The sequence below is a fragment of the Sparus aurata genome, chromosome 21 (genome assembly GCF_900880675.1).
Source record: "Sparus aurata chromosome 21, fSpaAur1.1, whole genome shotgun sequence".
In the NCBI taxonomy this organism is placed as follows: Eukaryota; Metazoa; Chordata; class Actinopteri; order Spariformes; family Sparidae; genus Sparus; species Sparus aurata.
In genome coordinates, this window is record NC_044207.1 from 18111289 (window position 1) to 18131116 (window position 19828).

The 19828-nt window shown below is 41.6% G+C and overlaps 1 protein-coding gene across 1 annotated transcript in view; it reads left to right on the top strand.

The window, feature by feature from the left end:
* LOC115572432 (macrophage mannose receptor 1-like) overlaps nucleotides 1–11440 on the top strand; it is a 30259-nt gene extending 18819 nt beyond the window's left edge. The window contains exons 21-33 of the mRNA XM_030402488.1: nucleotides 253–358; nucleotides 2425–2552; nucleotides 2631–2654; nucleotides 2821–2838; nucleotides 3472–3501; nucleotides 3698–3800; nucleotides 5351–5583; nucleotides 5864–6029; nucleotides 9089–9259; nucleotides 9362–9478; nucleotides 9878–10033; nucleotides 10732–10758; nucleotides 10847–11440. Coding sequence (XP_030258348.1) covers nucleotides 253–358; nucleotides 2425–2552; nucleotides 2631–2654; nucleotides 2821–2838; nucleotides 3472–3501; nucleotides 3698–3800; nucleotides 5351–5583; nucleotides 5864–6029; nucleotides 9089–9259; nucleotides 9362–9478; nucleotides 9878–10033; nucleotides 10732–10758; nucleotides 10847–11109 — 1542 coding nt within the window. The 3' untranslated portion in view covers nucleotides 11110–11440. The remainder of the gene's footprint in view (nucleotides 1–252; nucleotides 359–2424; nucleotides 2553–2630; nucleotides 2655–2820; nucleotides 2839–3471; nucleotides 3502–3697; nucleotides 3801–5350; nucleotides 5584–5863; nucleotides 6030–9088; nucleotides 9260–9361; nucleotides 9479–9877; nucleotides 10034–10731; nucleotides 10759–10846) is intronic.
* Nucleotides 11441–19828: the final 8388 nt, after the last annotated feature.

Consider the following 19828-nt stretch of genomic DNA (forward strand, 5'->3'; position numbering starts at 1 on the left):
GGGCCTATGTGTACACACTGCAGCAGTGTGTATGTCGACTCATTGTCGAGCGGAAAAGCACAACTGGTCTCAGTATTGAAACTTTGGATAATGAGTAATGAAACAGTTTCAAATATCCAGTAACAATATATGTCAAAATAACTATAATAAAACTGATGTTTCATAAAATTCTGATCTATTGTGGATACAAAATAAACTACTGCTCTTTTGAGATATCACACAAAGCAATTACATTTTATTGTTTCCCAATAGTGTTATAACATTGTTAATAACCAGAATGAGACATGGGAAGGAGCGAGGACACAATGCAAAAGTATGGGAGGAAATCTGGCATCAATTTCCTCAGATACTGTACAAGGTTTGTTTTATGATCGATTTTTCTTATTAATATTATATTCCAGAGAAATGCATATGGTTCATGTTTCATGTAAATGTAAGCCAATGTAGTCACATGGCGATGGTGCATACACGTGAAACTATAGAACATTTTATCGAACTAATTTCTTTTTTTTAGTGATAATGTGTCTGTCGCCAACATATATCACTCAGTGGCGGCTGGTGACTGAAAAAATTGGGGAGGACAGGAGGAAAACCAGTCCACGGTGTCATGTTATTTTATACAAGTCAACTAATTAACCCTACTTTCTTATATTCAATGAAAATTAAGCAATAAAACAATGACTTACAAGACTTCTTTAAAAAAACATTTCATTAAAAAGCTCATATACAAGACAAAAAGAAATATTAAACTTCTATCTCTTTAGGGATTCGAACCTAATTAGCAGGCAACTGCGCTACCCCCTTTGCTATCTTAGCACTCAACACACATCCTTCACGACAGTGGCTTTGTTGCTGCTCTGTATTGTGTGCGCTGTAACTGTGTTGCTGTCCCGGTCGTGCCGCTAACTTTATGTCCTCCAGCAGGACGAACGAAAGAAACGAAACTTCTCTCTGATTTCTCCTAACAGTTTTTTTTCTTTCAGAAAATTGCTTATATTTCCTTGAAACCGATTCCAATATCGCTGAAAACTCCATATTTCTTGTCCGAGCATGGCTGGCAGTGAAAGCTGTAAAATACATAGTAGTATTTTTTGTTTACGGTTGTATAAATGTGAGAATGAAATTTGGGAACTGTTATTGGACCAACCTGCTGTCAATCTTGTATTCTGGTTGCTGATTGGTAAGGGAGGACGTCCTCCCTTAGCGCGTCAAATTACGTGTCTTAGCCAATCATAGATCAGCATGAAAAAAACTTAAATGCATTGAGTCAATGGAAGGAGATCCCTCCTACGGAGGACAGAAGCCCTCCGTCCTCCTCTAGCCCCCACTTTCCTGCTCCCTGCTCCTCTCACAGACTGCTCTGTCTCCTCCGTCTGCAGCTGTCGCTATTCAACCGTTTTAAGTGGATTTTCTTCCAAAGAAGAAACTTTTTTTAATGATATAATATATATATAATATTTTATAAATGATACTGAGATTTGGTAATGATTTATTTCAACCAGTTACTCTTTCTTAAAAAAAAATTGATCTTCCTCTTGCCTCTCAAAAATAGAGGAGGACCAACCTCCTCTGCCTCTATGGACGAGCCTCCTCTGATATCACTATGGTTATATCACCCAGACCTACCTGGTGTTAAAAAAAAAGTTAGCCTGCCACAATGGGCCAAATTACGTGAAGGTCATACACGTTAAAACCTGTCCTAGAGTGCAAAATGTGTCCATGGATATGTACAGTAGTATGTTGGAAACATCTGGCAGTCAGAGTCTGACAATATGACCAAAAGCTTTTTACAGAAAAATGGTACTCACACTGTGCACTGTTTATACTGAAAGATTGCACAAATCCTAGTGTTCAGAAGTTTATTTAACACATGATTTTTGCCTTTCAAGAAACAAGGAAATTCCTTTAGTTGATTAAAACTTTTGTTCTCACAGTAGAAAGCTTTAAAATGCTCAAGTGAAATATATTATTTCCATATCAACAAAACCAACTTCCGAGCATAAAGGTTCTCAAAACCTGACTGATGATTATGCTGTGCACAGCTTCACATTACTTTCTTCTGGTAAAGATTGCACTTAAACCCACTGCAAAGACAACACCTAATATTGAGCCAACCATAAACAGAGTACACGATACAGTGATTAAGCAATATCAACTAGTCGACTAGTCTACTCAAGTAGACAAACAACACAAGATACGCTGTCAATTTATTTAGTCATAGTAAATGCTCAATATACAAACTGAGTGTCCAATCAGGAGATGTTTCTGCTTTTTTTAAAGTACAGTAAAAATACTCGAGAAATATGAAAATCGACAGTGCATCCCAAAGAGCAAAGAAATGAATAAAGAATAACTGACACAAACTGTATATACTTGACCGATGGTATTCTAAGTCTTTAATTATCAACATTATCACCATTTCAGGATTTTTAACTGTTGCAATGGCAAAGGCACCAACCACAGACCTGTGGATTGGTATGAATAGTAGAAACGGTAGAAGATTTTACTGGACTGATGGGAAACCAAGGGAATACAACAACTGGGGGTTAGAGGTAAGTGGACACTTACTTCTTTTTTTTCTTTTACACTTTCTGTCATGAAAATAAGACTGTGCTTTTATGTTGTTGCAGCTCCACCTTGAGGACCGCTATATAGTAAGATGTTTTAACTTAACTGTACTAGGTGTTAACCTTAACCCTATGCCCCACGTACACACAACCTTTGCCCAGTATTGTAATGAATTATATCTGTCTGTATTGCTTTTAATACATTTTTTGCTGCATTGCTAAATAATTCTGACATCTTGATTTTCCATTACAGGGGCATCACCGTTTTCCGGTAACACATTTATTGTAAATTTGATTGTAATAACCTGTCATTTGTCTTGACTTGAAAGACTTATTACATGACACCTTGATGACATGCTGAGGTTACAAATCTGACAAACAAACATTACTCTTAATTAGTATTATTGACACACAGATTAGGACCGAAATGCATGACTCGAGACAGTTAAGATTAAAAGGCGAAAAGTCTACTGAAGACAGGTACAGTACACAGGAAATTGGTCAGTGAAAGCAAACAGAGCAGAAGTCAGGATCAAAAACAGGGTAAAAAAACACCAGGGAGGCTATCGCTGGGAGAAATGCTGGAGCGTTTCTTACGGACGACAAAGACAAACTGGCACTGAAGACAGGGAGCTCACAGACTATATACACAAGGGAGGTGGGGAATGAGACACAGGTGTAGGAGGGGCGGACAGCAGTGGGAAAACACACAGGGATAGGAATCAGAATCAGAATTCCTTTATTAGCACTGCAAATAAAACAGGAAACAGAACCAAGAGACACCAAAAACAAAAGTATGACCAGAAGTTAGACAAGACATGACAGTAATATTGCATGTGTATTGTTTGTAACATTTTTTCTTCTGGTGTATTCATACACATTTCTTCTTGACTCTACATTGAAGGATTATGGAAGACGATTCATGTCTCAAAAGGTAATACTTTCTTGACACTCTGTAATGGGAAATACACCCAAATTTGTCAGTAGTTACAATATATTTATCAAACTGTAAGCACTTGGACAGCTAAAAGAAAAATTCTACAAACTGTGGAAGTGCGGAAGAATCAGTATCATGTATCAGGAGTCCTTCAAAATGACCCTTGACCTCACCATACTTTTTTTTTCACCAGAAAGAGTGTGCTGCCATGAATACAGATCCCAAGATAGGTGTTGGGAAATGGAAAAAAAGGTCCTGCAATGACACCGTTGGATTTGTTTGTGGTCGAAATGTTGGTGAGCCCAAGTTCTGCTCTTTCTCTTACATGTCTTTTCTATGGCCTACAGTAATTTTGATAGACAAGAACTGGCACAGTATTGTCCATTTTTATTTGCTACATAAAGGGTTTGCCAAAGGATGCAAAACCATATTAACTTAGTATTATCATAAAGTAAGGAATCATACTGCTGCCACGCAAAAACAAAACAAAACAACATTATCACGTTACAAAGTGATCATTTATATTGCTCTTAAATCTCATTTACATGATTTGATTAAGTTCAGGCTTGGGTTGAGACAGGGCGAGACGGTGCTTTTTGACATTGTGATCACTATGTGTATAGTAAGGAGGATTTTAAAATGCATTGGGCTGTACGGAGGAAAGAATCAGTCCTCCTCCTTTTGGAGGTAGCATCATTTCTCACTGACCATGGATACAAGCAATACAGCAGCCTGTGAGTTTGCCTTTGATAGTGATCAATAAACAGTAAAGATGATGGCAGCAACATGATTAGACTGTATCTGAGCAAAATGCTCTATTTAACTGGAGGAGGAGGAGCACTGCGGTGCATCTCTGTGTGCGTAATGTGATGCATGGATCTCAGTCCTCTGATCGGACCAGACTGGTTGTAAGTCCTATCAGTCTGATGAATAGCAGGTGTGGGTGGGTGAAATAATTCATCTCTGATGAAGGGAGGAGAGACAGGAGGATTGAGAGGGTACTGGTTTGTCTCAGCCAGGAGCTAAGTGTGCAAGAATTTGTGAGATACAATTATGTGGCATATCAAGCTCAACTGTTGGACTACATTGACACAGCTTTCAATAGTGTGCCAGTAGCTTTTCTGTAACAATTCTCTATTAGGAGAGCTAGCGTGCTGTGCTTGTGCAAAAACAAAGCAGCAGTGGATGAGAGACTGCGTTTTAATTAAGCAGATTAATTACGTTTATGCTTGTTGAACAGGTGTATGGATGCAGTATTGACGTTTTACTACTGAGGGATTTATTGCACTTACACTGGCAAGTGTAATTGTCGTGAACTTGAGAGTAATATTTGATGTAATACGAGTATGGTATTCAATAATTTAGGCTTATAATACCAAGTTTAAGTACCCATCCCTATTATAGACAATAGGTCTATTCCATGCAAGTTGCTTTGGGGCACATTAATGTATCTATTTGGAACTTAGACTAAATTCACCTCTTTGAAAAAAGACTTGATTTTTGCACAGGCCTGAGTGGAGATCTGACCAAATATCAATCCACAAAAGTGTTGTTCTGGGGTAATTCTGCCCACATGAGCACCAATCTTCCAAAAGCAAATGACAATTTCTTGTGTCACTGTATTGTTTTAAAAAAAATGTTTTTTTTAATTTAACAATGCAACTTTAGGATTATATAAAATATAGTACTATATTTTAAACTGTATTTTCAAACTGGGTGTTTCTGAATTAGGTGGGTAATTTTTCATGAGGAAAAGGAAAGGAATAGTAAGCACCTTATATACACCAGAGCCCGACATTAACATGAATGGGAAAACTAATTTTGTACAATTTCTAACCCTGAACAGACCCTTCTCTCCCGGACACTCCTGAACCAACAACTTATACCAACTATGTCAGAATACTTAATGACTCTATCAAGGTTGTTTCTCTACCAATGACCTGGAATGCAGCCAAGGCACACTGTCAAGGTGATGGTGCCCAACTGGCTAGCGTGCGTAATGAGTGGTCACAGGCCTATGTTGAGCTGATGGTTATGAATCTCAGAGCTCCTCTGTGGATTGGACTGAACAAGGCGGAGGTACAGGGCAGGAAGCCTCTCAAACTGCACATAACAAATATGACTAGACTCTGCTTGTAACTTCAAACTTTTGCTGACTACCGTTTATGTAAAACAAAAATGTATATATACAAAAACATGTTATTGATAGTTTTTAAAAGCTAAACTTCTTCTATGCTATTCTGTCAAGTTCATCATTTGTTGTAAAAATCACAAAATGTTCACAACTCCTTGAAAAAACAATCTGGATGTAGTTCGAATGATTGATGTTAATTGCAGTTTGAACCATTTTTGCTTTCAGACTGGAGGATATTTCAGATATATTGAAGGCTGGCGTATCACCATAACCAAGTGGGATTATAATGAACCAAGAATGGATCAACCCTGTGTGTATGTGGATGTGGATAAAACATGGAAGACTGCTGATTGCAATCGGAAAATGAAGAGCATTTGTATGAAGACAACAGGTAGGGCTCATGTTTATTTATATAATAAAGATAGAAGATAAAGAAGATAAAACAGATAGAAAAAGAAGCACCATCTCCGTAGCTGTGGTGTTCTGGGGTGCGGGCATCAAAGCGACTTCACCTATCCAGGCCTGGATCAAGAGGGCAGGGGCCCCTGGGCACAATTCTTGGATGGCCCCCTGCATACAAAAACGCACATACACCAACGTTTCCCCTATATGCATTCTGTGGCGGTGTCCCGCTGCTGGTTTGTAGAGTAAGCAGATTGTATTAGTAAACTGCAGACAGTGTTTCCCCTATAATTTTTTGTAGCAGCAGTGCTCTGAGTCCGTAACCTAGCAACACTAGGGGGGTCCGGGGGCATGCCCCCCCCAGAAGAAAATTTTGAAAAATAACCCTTTAAATGGTGACTACTGGTGAGAATTTAGAAAAAAAATTCATTGTCAGAATTTTAGAATCAGAATTTAAGACATGAGACAAAAAAGTGTAGAAGCTGAAGTCGCTGTTTGAAAATATGTTAACCTCTTGAGCATTAGAGAACATTTTTACCATTATTTTTCTTACATTTTTTATGGAAACAGAATCTGTTTGAGAAGTCAGTGGGCCACATAACATGAAAGCTATTGAGAAAAAAAATTATAATTTCTGCATATTAATATTCATATAAAATAGAGGAAGCACTAAAGTACAATAAAAAGAGCTGTGTCTCATTTCTCAAATCAAAGTTCAAATCAAAAGGCAAAATGCAAAACTCAAATCCAAAACACATACCGTGGGGAACAAGGATCAGACAGGAGCAGGCACATGGCCGGGAGCATGGACAAAGACAGACGCTGACAAGAACAATGACCAGACAAGGAGTGAAGGGAACACAGAGACTAAATACACAGACACTGATGACAAGACGAGGAACAGGTGAGGTGGACCAACAGGTGAGGTAACGAAGGGGAGGAGCACACGAGAACATGAAGGGAACAAAGCAATAGACAGAGGGAGCCAGAGGGAACATGGGAAAATACACAGGAAAACTTAAAGGACACATGAGGGTATGGAAAAACAAGACACAAGACAAGATACAGAGACATGGAAATCAAATACAAGAAAACACAAGACAAAACCAGACAACACAACAAACAGAACAGTCATGACACATGTGAATCAATAGTACATCTCCCCTTTCTAAAACCACTGACAACTAGCCATCACCCCCCTTTCTTCAATAAAGTGCATTATCCTTCCATTCCCCAACCTTTCCATGAATTTACCTAGGTGAGAAGTTAGAGCTATTGGCCTATAATTAGCTGGATTACTATCATCTTTTCCTGGTTTTCTTATTGGAAGAATAACTCCCTCCTTCAATCCTGCAGGAATCTTTCCTTCTTACCATACTTTATTAAATACATTTAAAACCTAATGAATTCCCGTTTCACTTAAATGTCTTAACATGCTATAACAGATTTCATCTTAACCAGGAGCTGAATTCTTCTGAACACTTATCCAAAGCATTTCTTAACTCTCTCAATGTGAATGGAACATTACATTTATCCTCTATTTTGTCTTTCTTTTGAATAACCTCGGCATATAGACTCCTTGTTTCTTCCCTACCCCTTCTTTCTTCTTCTGATAAATTATTGAACTATGTACCTTACTCATTGTGTTCACCATCATTTCTGCTTTCTCTAGGTTTGATATAGCCAACTTTTCTCCATCTGAAAGGATTGGATAATTCCACACTCTTCTATTACCTTCCATTTTCTTGATCATTCCCCATACATCATTTATATTAATAGTACTTCCAATTGAGCTACAATAATCTCTCCAGTATGTTCTTTTCCTTTGCCTTATAGACCTTCTCACTACTGCCTGTGCTTGTTTATATTCAATCAGATGTTGAAAGTTATGAGTTCTTTTTAACCTTCTAAATGCTCTGTTCCTTTCCCGAACTGCCTCTTCACATTTAGCATTCCACCATGGAACCGCTTTTCTTAATAGTTTTCCTGAACTTTTTGGTATTGTAGCCATATAAATACTGTGTCGCACCTCACTTTCATTTCTTTCAACATCATTTGTTTATGGGTTGAACTAATGTACAAATCACTTGTTTCTCTTCCACCCTGCTTTTTTGAAAATCCACCTTCCATGACTATCTTCTGAGCTTAACCTTACATCAACATCCAGTTTACATATAATTGGGTGGTGATCTCTTCCAATAGTGCCTTCTCCATGCACTTGCCACTCACACTTTGGAGCCATTCTACTGGACAGAATTGTGAGGTCTAATACGGACTCTTTACCAGTTATAATATCAATCCTAGTCCTTCTACCATCATTCAAACAAACTAAGTTCCAATCATTCATTAATTCTTGCCCATTGTTGTCTGTCTTTTCCCCTCCCCACAGTGTATTATGGACATTAAAATCTCCACACCATACAACATTATCTCTATCCTGGCCTTCTATTTCCTCTAGTTCATGTAATGCTAGCCGTTTACAAGGGTTATAATAATTTATCACTACTATTTTCTTTTTCTCTGCCCACACTTCCACTACCACATATTCTTGTTCCTTACCTGTACCCAACATCCTATAGGGAACACCCTTCCTTACAAAGGTAGCACATCCCCCACCACTTTGTTGTTCTCTGTCTCGTCTGATGACAATATGGTCAGATCAAACAAAATCAAATCTAGGTTTAACCATGTTTCTTGAACACACATTATATCTGGTTTTATACTCCTACTATCTATAAACTGTTTAAAATCTTGACTCCGCGATTCTCACTCTCTCTCACGTGATCTCCTACAGAACATCTCACAGTCTGGGGCACAGTACATCTAGTGGCTTTAGTGTGAACTCTTATTTCCACTTGGCTACACATAAATCCCTCCCTTACCTGTGTGGAAAAAGCATACAATTTTATTGCACTGAACCACTGTTTTTGTTTTAGATGTGATCTTGTCTTCTCTTTAACGTCAGTAAACTCAAAAATTGGTGCTCAGTGAATTGAATTTGAAACCATGTACTATCAATATCAATATCAATGTCTCTCTCATTCACAGATGTGCCACCAACAGAGTCAAGCAATTTCCCAGGATTTTGCCCTGATGACCCAGATATATACATCTTCAGAGGCCAGACAGTCAGCTGGCTCCCATTTAGGGGTTATTGTTACCTCTTTCTCAAAAGAAACGTTGATTGGCCATCGGCATCAGCCGAGTGTGCAAGGGAAGGTAAGTATTTTTGGAGGGTTCTCTAATGGATATTCTCATTCACTCAGCTGTGCCAAGTTTTAACTAAAGACTTTTATTTTATTTGCTTGATTGTTTGTAAAGGTGGAGCTCTAGCCAGCATTGAAGATCCCCATGAACAAGAGTTCATTCATGGCAATATCCAAATGTTCCAAGACAGTGAACCCATGTTCTGGATTGGATTGTACAAAACTCGCAAAGGTACACACACATTATCAGTTCTTAATGAAAAGTAACATTAAGCTTGATAGTTACTAGAAGTCCTGGTGGTGAACATAGGGAAGCATATTCCATCTCAAGTATGGTATATTTCCATTAGTTTGCTTAAGATTAAAACAGGCCTGAAAGGAGATTGATCATTCAATCAAATAACACACACTCACAGAAATGCTCATGTTGCTCTGTGTAGCTTTAAGGTAGCTGCTAATATTTCTCTTTTTTCCCAATGAAAATAATGTTAGATAGAAAGGTTTGGTTGTAGGTTAAACATGTACATTTGGAATCTTTTTTCTCTTGACATCAAGAGCAGAAAAGTACTGCTTTATCTGGTATGAAAAACAAACCACTGAGATAACACACTGAATTTATTTTTGTCTCCAGGCATGTGGCTGTGGTTAGATAGAACAGCCATGGACTACACTAACTGGGGTTTCGGCGAAACTTCTGGCAACAGATATGGTGCAATTAGAGCTAGAGATGGAAAATGGGCCGCAGCCACAGAGCGTCGCAGAGGTTATATATGCAAAATCCCCAAAGGTGAGACCATTATTACAATGATGCCATCTTCCATCACTGATCAGTCATCAATTACTGAGCCATGTGTCATTGTAACATATTGATTTAAAAAGGCATCTCCCCGACTGAAGACCACAAAGAAGTAGTGTGTCCCGTAGGGGTTGCCGTAAGGTGAAAGTTGTCTGCATCTGTTACATGTGGGCAAATTCCAGATGTTCGATTAAATTGTTGGCAGCAGTGCTTTTTTTCTGCAGGCAGCTATTATTGTGTTTCCTTAGCGTAGCTTCATCAGTATAGCTAGCCAGTTAACTTTGTATAATTTTTCTGAGGCTGAACACAGCTACATTATGGACATGTTGTGCAGAAATGAAGGCCCCTTTAAACCCAACATGGGGATGTATGTCAAACACTTGCCAGACAAGGATGTGACAATAGATCTAGACACTTCTACACACTGAATGGGTCATACGTGATGATTAAGAGGGATTGTTGTTGTGAGTCCCTCTATAAATTTAAATTGTAGGATAATCCTGCATGGTGTGCCTTTAAAGTATTGTCTGCACAATGACATAGATGTTGAACTGAAATAAGATCATAACTTCTAAAATAAGATATATGTTTAGAAATTGATTTTGATATTTGGAGCATAATGTTGATAATAGGATACAGAAATGATACACCCACTGTGAAGTTTTCTCATCGTGTTTGTTTCCTTCTAGTATTACGACAAGCGCCAACAACAGCTGGTAAGTTATATCTCTCTATACTCGTTTCTTCTATGATAAATAAAATGTATTTCTTCTCGCTCATCATATACATTTTGAATCTGTACAGCAAGTCCTAAGGTGGATCCTCCAACCCATGGCCACGTGGTTTTGACAGTTGGGCTGGTCCTTATTGCGATTGTCATCGTGACCGTCGTTGTCCTAATACTCTTCAAGAAGTCTGGCCGCCGCCTCCCAATGCCTAAAAAGTTCACGACCTTCGACAACCCGCTCTTCTTCAACAATGAGCGATTCAGGTCTAATGTGGTCGACAATAATAAACTGGTAGTAAATGAAATGGAAGAGAACCCTGCGCCTGTTGCAACTGTGTGATTTAAAAATAGACGCAGAAATTGTCAGGGCCCACAATCCATGATTGATGATTGTCATTTTTTATGACCTAAAATTTCATGACATATTTTGAAATGAGAGGTTTCATTGAGTTGTATCTATTGGTAATCATTTGAAATTGTGTTCAATTATATTTCCTAACAAAGAATTTGCTGATTGATTGAATGTGTTGGGGAATCATATCTCATATTTTATTATACTGCAATCTGCGATGCCTGCTACAATTGTAAAACGATAACTAGACTATGAGAAATAAACATTTATATTAAAGATGTTGTAAATAATAAACATTTCTGTTTAACCTTCTCCTAAACTTTAAAGGCTCACAGGGTTTTGTATGTGTATTTTGTGGTGTTTACACAACCCCTTAGATACAACACATAATCACACGCAGTTATCATGGCGGGTTTGTAAACTTTTGGTTTGGAATCGTGTTTCTGGCCATCTAACAATTTCAATATTCACTCTACCTATTTTCTTGGACAAAAGCATCCAACTCTTTAGCTTGCAAAATACTATGCTATGTGACTGTGTACTGTACTTAAGCGCAAACTGAGGTATCTATAGTCTGGAGTCTTTTTCTTCTCCTACAGAACATCCCACAGTCCTCCACCTTCTTTTCTTATTCTCATTCCTTCCTTGACAAACTGCAGGCCTCACCTTAACAGATTGTCCGGTAGAAAATGGTCTGGTTTAGGCCCTGTCGATATTTCTTTGTTGACTTTGCACAATATTCTAATACTGTGGTCAGGACTTATTAACAGTGCACTCAAGTGGCCAAAATCAGTGATTGCAGGTTGACGTACATTGACATTAATAGGTAGGCTATATTCCATATATATTGAGCAGCTGGTTAGCTTAGCTTAGCACAAAGACTGAAAACTTGTCTCATCCATACACATAAACGTCCACCTAAAAATATTGTCTTTGGGGACAATATAGCTAGTGTCAAAAAATGTATTAGTTGTCAAACTAAACACAAGCAGGAAGAAATTTTGACATACTGCAAGTGTCTGGAAGTCATGAGGTTTCCCAAATTTTGCAATAGATGTCTTCCACAATGACAATGAATAGAAGCAACCGTTACGGCGACCACTCATTGTTGTTCCTCTCTGTCAGGTTGGGCCATCTTCAGGCTAATTCTGTGTTAAGTAAGGGATAATGTATAAAACGGCAGTCATTATCGGGAAAACAAGTCCCGACAGGACGAACCTTGCGTCGAGGGCTGTTTTTGTCCTGAAGGAATTTAGGGAATAAGGGAATAAGTCCTGACAGTATTAGAACTGTAGGACAGTGCTGTGTATTTCTAATATTTGCAATATTTGAAGATCAGCTGCTGTGTAAAGCCAACTGTTGTATGTATAATGTATAATGCTTTATTATCTAAGGAATTATAATTTCTCATGTTTAAAGTTACATTGTATCATATTCATCTGGAAAATTCTGGTGATCTTGTAAGATTTTTAAGATTAAGACATCCATCTCTCAATACTTTCTAACTTCCACATCATGCCTGGGCATTCAGCATTAAGTCCATTTGTTTTCTACTGACAACATTTTTTATTTTTTTTTTTAAATAAAATGTCACAAGATATTTTTTTAATAAAAACACAGTCATTTCCGAAAACAGATGGGCATTGTAATTTCTTTTAGCAAACGTTGTACTCAAACTGGAGTAAATAGCAAGTCTGTGGATTGACACACACCCACACACAGCACAATGGTTGATGAGCTTGGCTCAAAATAAACAACAGAAGCCATGTTCATTGTAACCAAGTAAGTTTTAAGCAGTCTTGGACAACAGCCGGTCTTTAGCGCAGAGTTATAAGCTATATCAGGCTTTGAAAAAGGTTAAATTAATACTCTTATTTTTATTGTTTCATCAAATTCATTGACAAGGTTTTAATGTAAAACTGATGAGACACCATTATAAAACATGAAAATCATCGTGACAAATACATTTTCTCCGCCGAAATGAAACATGCACAAAAAGTGGAAAATGGAACGTATTTGTAATTCAAATTGAGATGATTGACTAATCCCAACAAAGCGAATTGGATGTTGCACAATTGCTATGTTATAAAGCAGATTGTACAAGCATTTCACTTTTTGACCTCTTACTGAAATCCAGTGTTCCCACAGTTCACTTCAAGATTCACTTAAACCACTTCCTCTCTGAATGTAACAGTCATTTTTTTTTCATAAAATGCACATATCAATTTTTCATTATTTGGTCCAATAAGTCATCATAGTTATTATGGTGTGCTATTATCTCTAATTGCATAAATCAAGACACATCAGGCTGTATATTTTGCTTGGTGCAAGTGTCATTGCTAGTTTCAGACCGACACAGAAGACCGACTTTCTTGCTGGCTGCTAATAATATTTTTAAAAGATATTTGTCTCGCACCAGTAAATGGGGTGCAATATTGCCAAAATAGATTGTAGAATAAGAGCAGTTATTTTCATCACCAAAAATATGTTGTATTTCCCGTATAATCTCTTGCCAGTATGGCTGAATGGCTGGGCAGCTCCAAAATATATGAAAATGGTCTGCTAGCTGTTCTCCACAGTTCCTCCAACATAGACTTCTGACCGTCGCCCCTGTCTGCACACATTTTGGACGTGTTAGTCTTAATGTAAGGTGTGATCTGGCGCCCTGATGGCAGATTGCTATCTTAAGGCAGCAGAAGGCGACAACGGACCAACATAAGACTTGTCTAAAGTCAAAGGCACTACTGACCTGTGTGTGCTGAGCAGTATTCTACAGTGTAACAATTAAATGAACCAAACCTGCCATTTAATGAAACACACTAATGATTAAGTGATGGTAGGAAATGATCTAACCACAAAAAAGATCTAGAGTATTTCAGACTTTCTGGCACTTCTGACGAACATTGACAATTGCAGACATGCTGAGTAAGCATTATGATAGCTTCCTTGTTGTGAATATTGCACAACTGTCCCTCCTGTCATGATGGAAATCCCAGAATGGCTCAGTAAATGTTCTCCATGTACGTCAATCGACTTGGGCGGATTACACCGCAATTTGTATCACATCTGCTTCCCTGTCTTTACTTTTGTTTTATCAATTTATTTATCTATTTGGGCCTTTGTATGACTTTATTGATAAGACAGCTTCAGAGATGACCGACTACCAAGCTCTACCAACTGAGCTAATGGCTGCAAATTGAAAGTTCACTTATTGGAGCATGTTACTGCCACTTCCCTTTTGAAGCACTGTCAGTTTATTAAGCAGTGGTATACACCCATATTCCAACATCTGGTAAGTTTGCAGATATCAGCATTGTGGGTTCCCTTGTCAGCAATATTAAGACTGTCCTTCAATCATCAACCACACAATTCTTAAAGCCTGTGTGAGTAATGCATGGGTGAAGTCTTCTGCTGTGAGCCATTTTAGAAGAATTCTAATAATGAAGATAACTACAGCCTTTGTGCTCCTCATCCAAACAGTAAAATGTTTGGCCTCTGATGGTACAGTATTCCAACTCCTTATTTTGATTGTAGTCTATTCTATCTTTTTCTGTGTATAAGTTGAGATATGTGCAAAAAATATTCTTGTATATTGTTTTGAAGCTTAATTGGCGAAGTTTCAGGAGCAGGACCACACCTCAACAGCGCCAAATTCAGCATTTCTATAAATAACCACCTGACCCTCTCATCTGCTTCGCTCTCGTATTCTGCGCTCTCGCACCCAGAAACGAGATCACGCGACATCGCCTCGCCCGAGCACATCCAAACTTTTGTACGAGCAACATCAGGCTCTACTCACCTCATCATGGACTTCGTATCACTATCCCCGTGGGATGATCTTTCAGACGAGATCAGGATCACCATTCATCTGAAGCCGACAACTTTCCCGTCACCTCCGTTCCCGAGACCCTGATTCCAGTGGCCCTACAGCCGGCTAGGGCGCGAGCGAGTTCGCATCCCGCCTGGTTCATCTCTCCTCAACATCCAAGATTATCATAGTTCGTCCAACGACTCTCCCGTGTCTCCCAGCCCACCTCCTTCCGCAGCAAAGAGAGGACGAGGAAATTCCGGAACAGAAAGTCACCGTCGCTGCAGTTCGCCATGGTTCGCCGACTCCTTCACCTCCAAGAAGCGAAGCCTCCCGCCATCGTTCCGCCAACACCGGCCGAACAACTCGCCGGTCTCAACGTCTCCACGCTCCGGTGAGTTCCCCCGACCGGCTTTCATCTTCTACAGTCACCGATTGGACAGTAGCCACTCCCCAGAAAACTTTAAACGACAAATGAATTCTGTTTCACCAAATGGACTATAAAGCCAAACTTTCTCCACACGCATGTGTGCTTCTTCCGTCAACACCAGCTCTCTTCCGGGTGACGTCATCACGCGCACGCAACACACCGCGACGTCGACGCTCCTGTTAAAAGGGACAGTACAATTAAATACTACAGCCCAAAGACAGCAGAAAGCTCATAGACAACAGAAAGTGCAGCAGCAAAAGTGGAGACAGAGATCCTCAGCCAGATCAAATGACTCTAGAGTTTCTGCTACCACTTCTCGTCATCACTCCACTCCAAAGGGAGTGCCCAGATGGATTTCAGGACCTTCCAATCCCCATCAGGATTTTCATCATCGACACCAGATCGCTTCCAGGTGACGTCATCACGCACAGCCCTACAGACAGTGACATCTACGCTCTTGTTAAAGGGACAGTACAATCAAATAACACAGCCCAAAGAAAACAAAGAGCAGCAGCAAAAGCAGAGACAGAGATCCTCTGCCAGATCAAACAACTCCAGAGTTTCCGCCACCACTTCTCGCATCACTACACTCCAGAGGGAGCGCCCAGATGCATTCTAGGACCCTCCAACTTCTATCAGGATTATCATCATCAGCTACAGCAACCTACAACCTCAAGGGCAAACTCCACAGTGCCCACCGCCATCCAGTTCCAGCCATCACCGCAGCTAACCTTTGGGGGGGCTCCTGGCACCGGGATGCCAGCGCCCCCCGCTGCTTTTTTCCAACAACCACAGCAGCGCGCTTCAACCGGGGCTCCTGGCACAGAGATGCCAGTGCCCCCTACCGCCCACTGCTAGCAACCACAGCAGCTCGCTTCAACTGGAGCTCCTGGCACCAAGATGTCAGCGCCGTCTGCTTCCTGTTTCCAGCAACCACAGCAGCTCGCTTCAACCGCTCCGGTCTGTATATTAAAAATTACTGTCCATTCTTGCACTACATCATGTAAATATGTATATACGTCGATTCGATTCCATTTTCTTTCCCTTTTTAATTATAGTGTCTATTCTATTATCTATTTTGCTATTGCTCTGTTCTCGTAATATTCTGCTGCTGCGAGAAACAAATTCCCCCGTCTGCGGAACATTAAAGGATTCTGATTCTGATTCTCATCCTGGCACCGAGATGCCAGAGCCCTCTGCTTCCTGCTTCCTGTTTCCAGCAACCACAGCAGCTCGCTTCAACCGGGGCTCCTGGCACCGAGATGCCAGCGCCCCCTGCTTCCCGTTTCAAGCAACCACAGCAGCTTGATCAACGGGGGCTCCCGGCACCGAGATGACAGCACCCCCTGCTTCCCGTTTCAAGCAACCACAGCAGCTTGATCAACCGGGGCTCCCGGCACCGAGATGTCAGCACCCCCTGCTTCGCGTTTCAAGCAACCACAGCAGCTCGCTTCAACTGGGGCTCCTGGCACCGAGATGCCAGCGCCCTCTGGTGCCTATTTCCAGCAACCACAGCAGCTCGCTTCAACCGGGGCTCCTGGCACCGAGATGCCAGCGCCCTCTGGTGCCTATTTCCAGCAACCACAGCAGATTGCTTCAACCAGGGCTCGTGGCACCAGGATGCCAGCGCCCTCTGCTTCCTGTTTCCATCAACAACAGCACCTCGCTTCAACCAAGTCTCCTGGCACCAAGATGCCAGTGCCCTCTGCCGTCTAATTCCAGCAACCACAGCACCTCGCTTCAACTCCTGGCACCAGGTGCCAGCACCCTATGCCGGGATGCAGGGAGCTTCCATCTCCCAGCTCCATCAGTCCCAGCAGCTCATGTCGGCTGGGGTCGTCAGCACCGGGATGCCGGCACCCGTTCTTCCCCCTCAACAGGCAACCACTAATTTCACTTTATACACAGCTACCCACACTGGGCCGCACAAAAAACCAAACGAGAGCTTCAGCCTTCTCTCGCCTGTTGTCGGCAGCTCCACCAGCACCCATACCTCCAGAACAGATGTCATCTACTCCTTCTGTCATCTTCCCATAATCAACGGCGTATATAAGAAAGGCAGGCCCGTCATGCACCAAGGAGGTTGTTCGATTTGCAACGGCTTCAACAGTACCGGATGCACCGTGTCCCAGTGCCGCTTCCTCCACGTTTACTCCTTCTGCAGCGGGGGCCACGCCCACCCCGAATGCCCGTACAACCTACCTCGCCAAAGCTAGTTTCTCATAAAGGACTTGAAGAAGGTCTTCACCCCGGACTCCACACAATCATCTATCTCTTTTGAAATCGAAAATCTTCAGTCGACCATAACCGAGCCAGATTCAGTTGACCGCACGCTCGCTAAGGAAGTTAAGGAAGGTCCAGGAACAGACCAGTGCTCTTAAAGTCCTCCCTATTCACCCCGACTTCTGCCGTTTCTTCAGCATCCATTGGCGTGGTATATATTACTTCGCCGTTAGGCTCACCTTTGGTCGCAAAGCAGCCTAAACTCTTCGACACCCCACCTGAAGCCCTCAGCTGGATCCAGTCTAACAATTTCCCCCCACCACATCGCCACCCGCTTCCGGCCTGATTACCCTGACTTCAGTCTTCTCCAACCTCGGGGTCCCATCGTCGCAGAGAAAACAGAGGGCCCCTCCACATCCCTTGAGTTTCTCAGAATCATTCTTGACACTAACAAGTTTTAGACTTCATTCCCGGTCGGAAAGCTCAGCCGAACCTTCTTCTGCGCCCAGCGCCGCACCAAACGTCAACTTCTGTCCCTTCCGTCCCATCACTCTTGACCTCCATCTCCCTGGATAGCTCGAGCCTTGCTGAAATCTGTCCGTGACTCAACCCTATCACCAATTGGAACGGAATCACTTTCTTTTACGATGACCAACCAACTAACCCACATGACATCCATCTGTACAGCGATGCTGCTCCTTAGGCCGGTTTTGGGGGTTTCTACAAAGGAAGATGGCTTGTGGCAGAATCGCCCCCGAAGCTCGCAAATGAATGCCAGAAGTTCAGAAGCTTGGCACCTCACGCAGATACCTTCCCTATGCCAGTTGGGCGTCGACATTCAACTCGTAAATCCTGCGCTTATACCCCTGATAAGCGACTACCAGAGCTCCACCATCAACAGCCTATCACCCTCGACCCTCTCTTCCTACTGGACAGCTTGGAAAGCTTCCATTACTTTCACGACCAATACAACACAACCTTTCCGTCATTCGATCTCATCACCACGACTTCTTCAGTACTTACGCCCATTCCTCATGACAAATCACGCACCACCAAGCTTACCTTAGCGGTATCAGCTTCTTTCCAAGACAATAACCGGCTGTTCGTTAACAGTTCGTTAAGCCCTCGCCGTCTTCCTCTTAATGCCAACTTGCCGTTAATCTGCCTCCACACAATCCGTTCCGGGTACGGCACTCCTCAAGTCGCCCAAACCCTGGAAGCCATGTTCTTGCTTGCCTTTTGGCTTCCTCAGATGCTCCGAATTCACCTCCTCAACCATTCACTTCGACTCAAGCCGTCATGCTTGCATTTCTGACTTGTCTTGCTTTTCAGACGACACTATGGTGTTCCACTTAAAGCAAACCAAAACCAATCAATTTGGTCCGCCTACACCCGTCTTCTTCTTCAAGGTCCAATCACCACTGAATCCCTTCGAAACCCTCGCAAATTTCTTGCAATTCCGTAAATCTCACAACAACGACAGATCCTCTTTTCATCTCCGAATCCAGCCAAGTGGCTACTCGATTCTGGTTCCACCATCACTTTCGCCGGGTGCTCTCATTGTCTGGTATTTTGCCCGACAACTACTCTGGGCACTCCTTCAGAATCGGAGCTGCCACTTCAGCCTCCCGTAATGGCTTCCCAGAACACTTCATACATCTCATAGGCCGCTGGTCCTCCCAAACGTACCACCGTTACATCTGTTCAGATCTCAAAGATCTCAGATCCGCTCAATCTCTTCTCAAGTAATTGGAGGTTTTTGGGGGTCCGTCGCTGCCCGGGAGCGGCGGCGGATTCTCTACAAGAATCCCCACAACGCACTCGAAGAACACAAAAGAACCAAGATCTTCGACACTTCGTTTTCCTTTGTCACTAATAAATCCTTAAACGCATCTCGTTGATGGTGTGGTCCTTGCTAGTGAATTGAAGCTTAATTGGCGAAGTTTCAGGAGCAGGACCACACCTCAACAGCGCCAACTTCAGCATTTCTATAAATAACCACCTGACCCTCTCATCTGCTTCGCTCTCGTATTCTGCACCCCTCCCCCCCACCCCATTTCTCTCTGTCTGTTTCTTCTTTCTCTCTTCTCCTTCGTAGTTCCATGAGGGGGTCCGTCGCTGCCCGGGAGCGGCGGCGGATTCTCTACAAGAATCCCCACAACGCACTCGAAGAACACAATAGAACCAAGATCTTCGACACTTCGTTTTCCTTTGTCACTAATAAATCCTTAAACGCATCTCGTTGA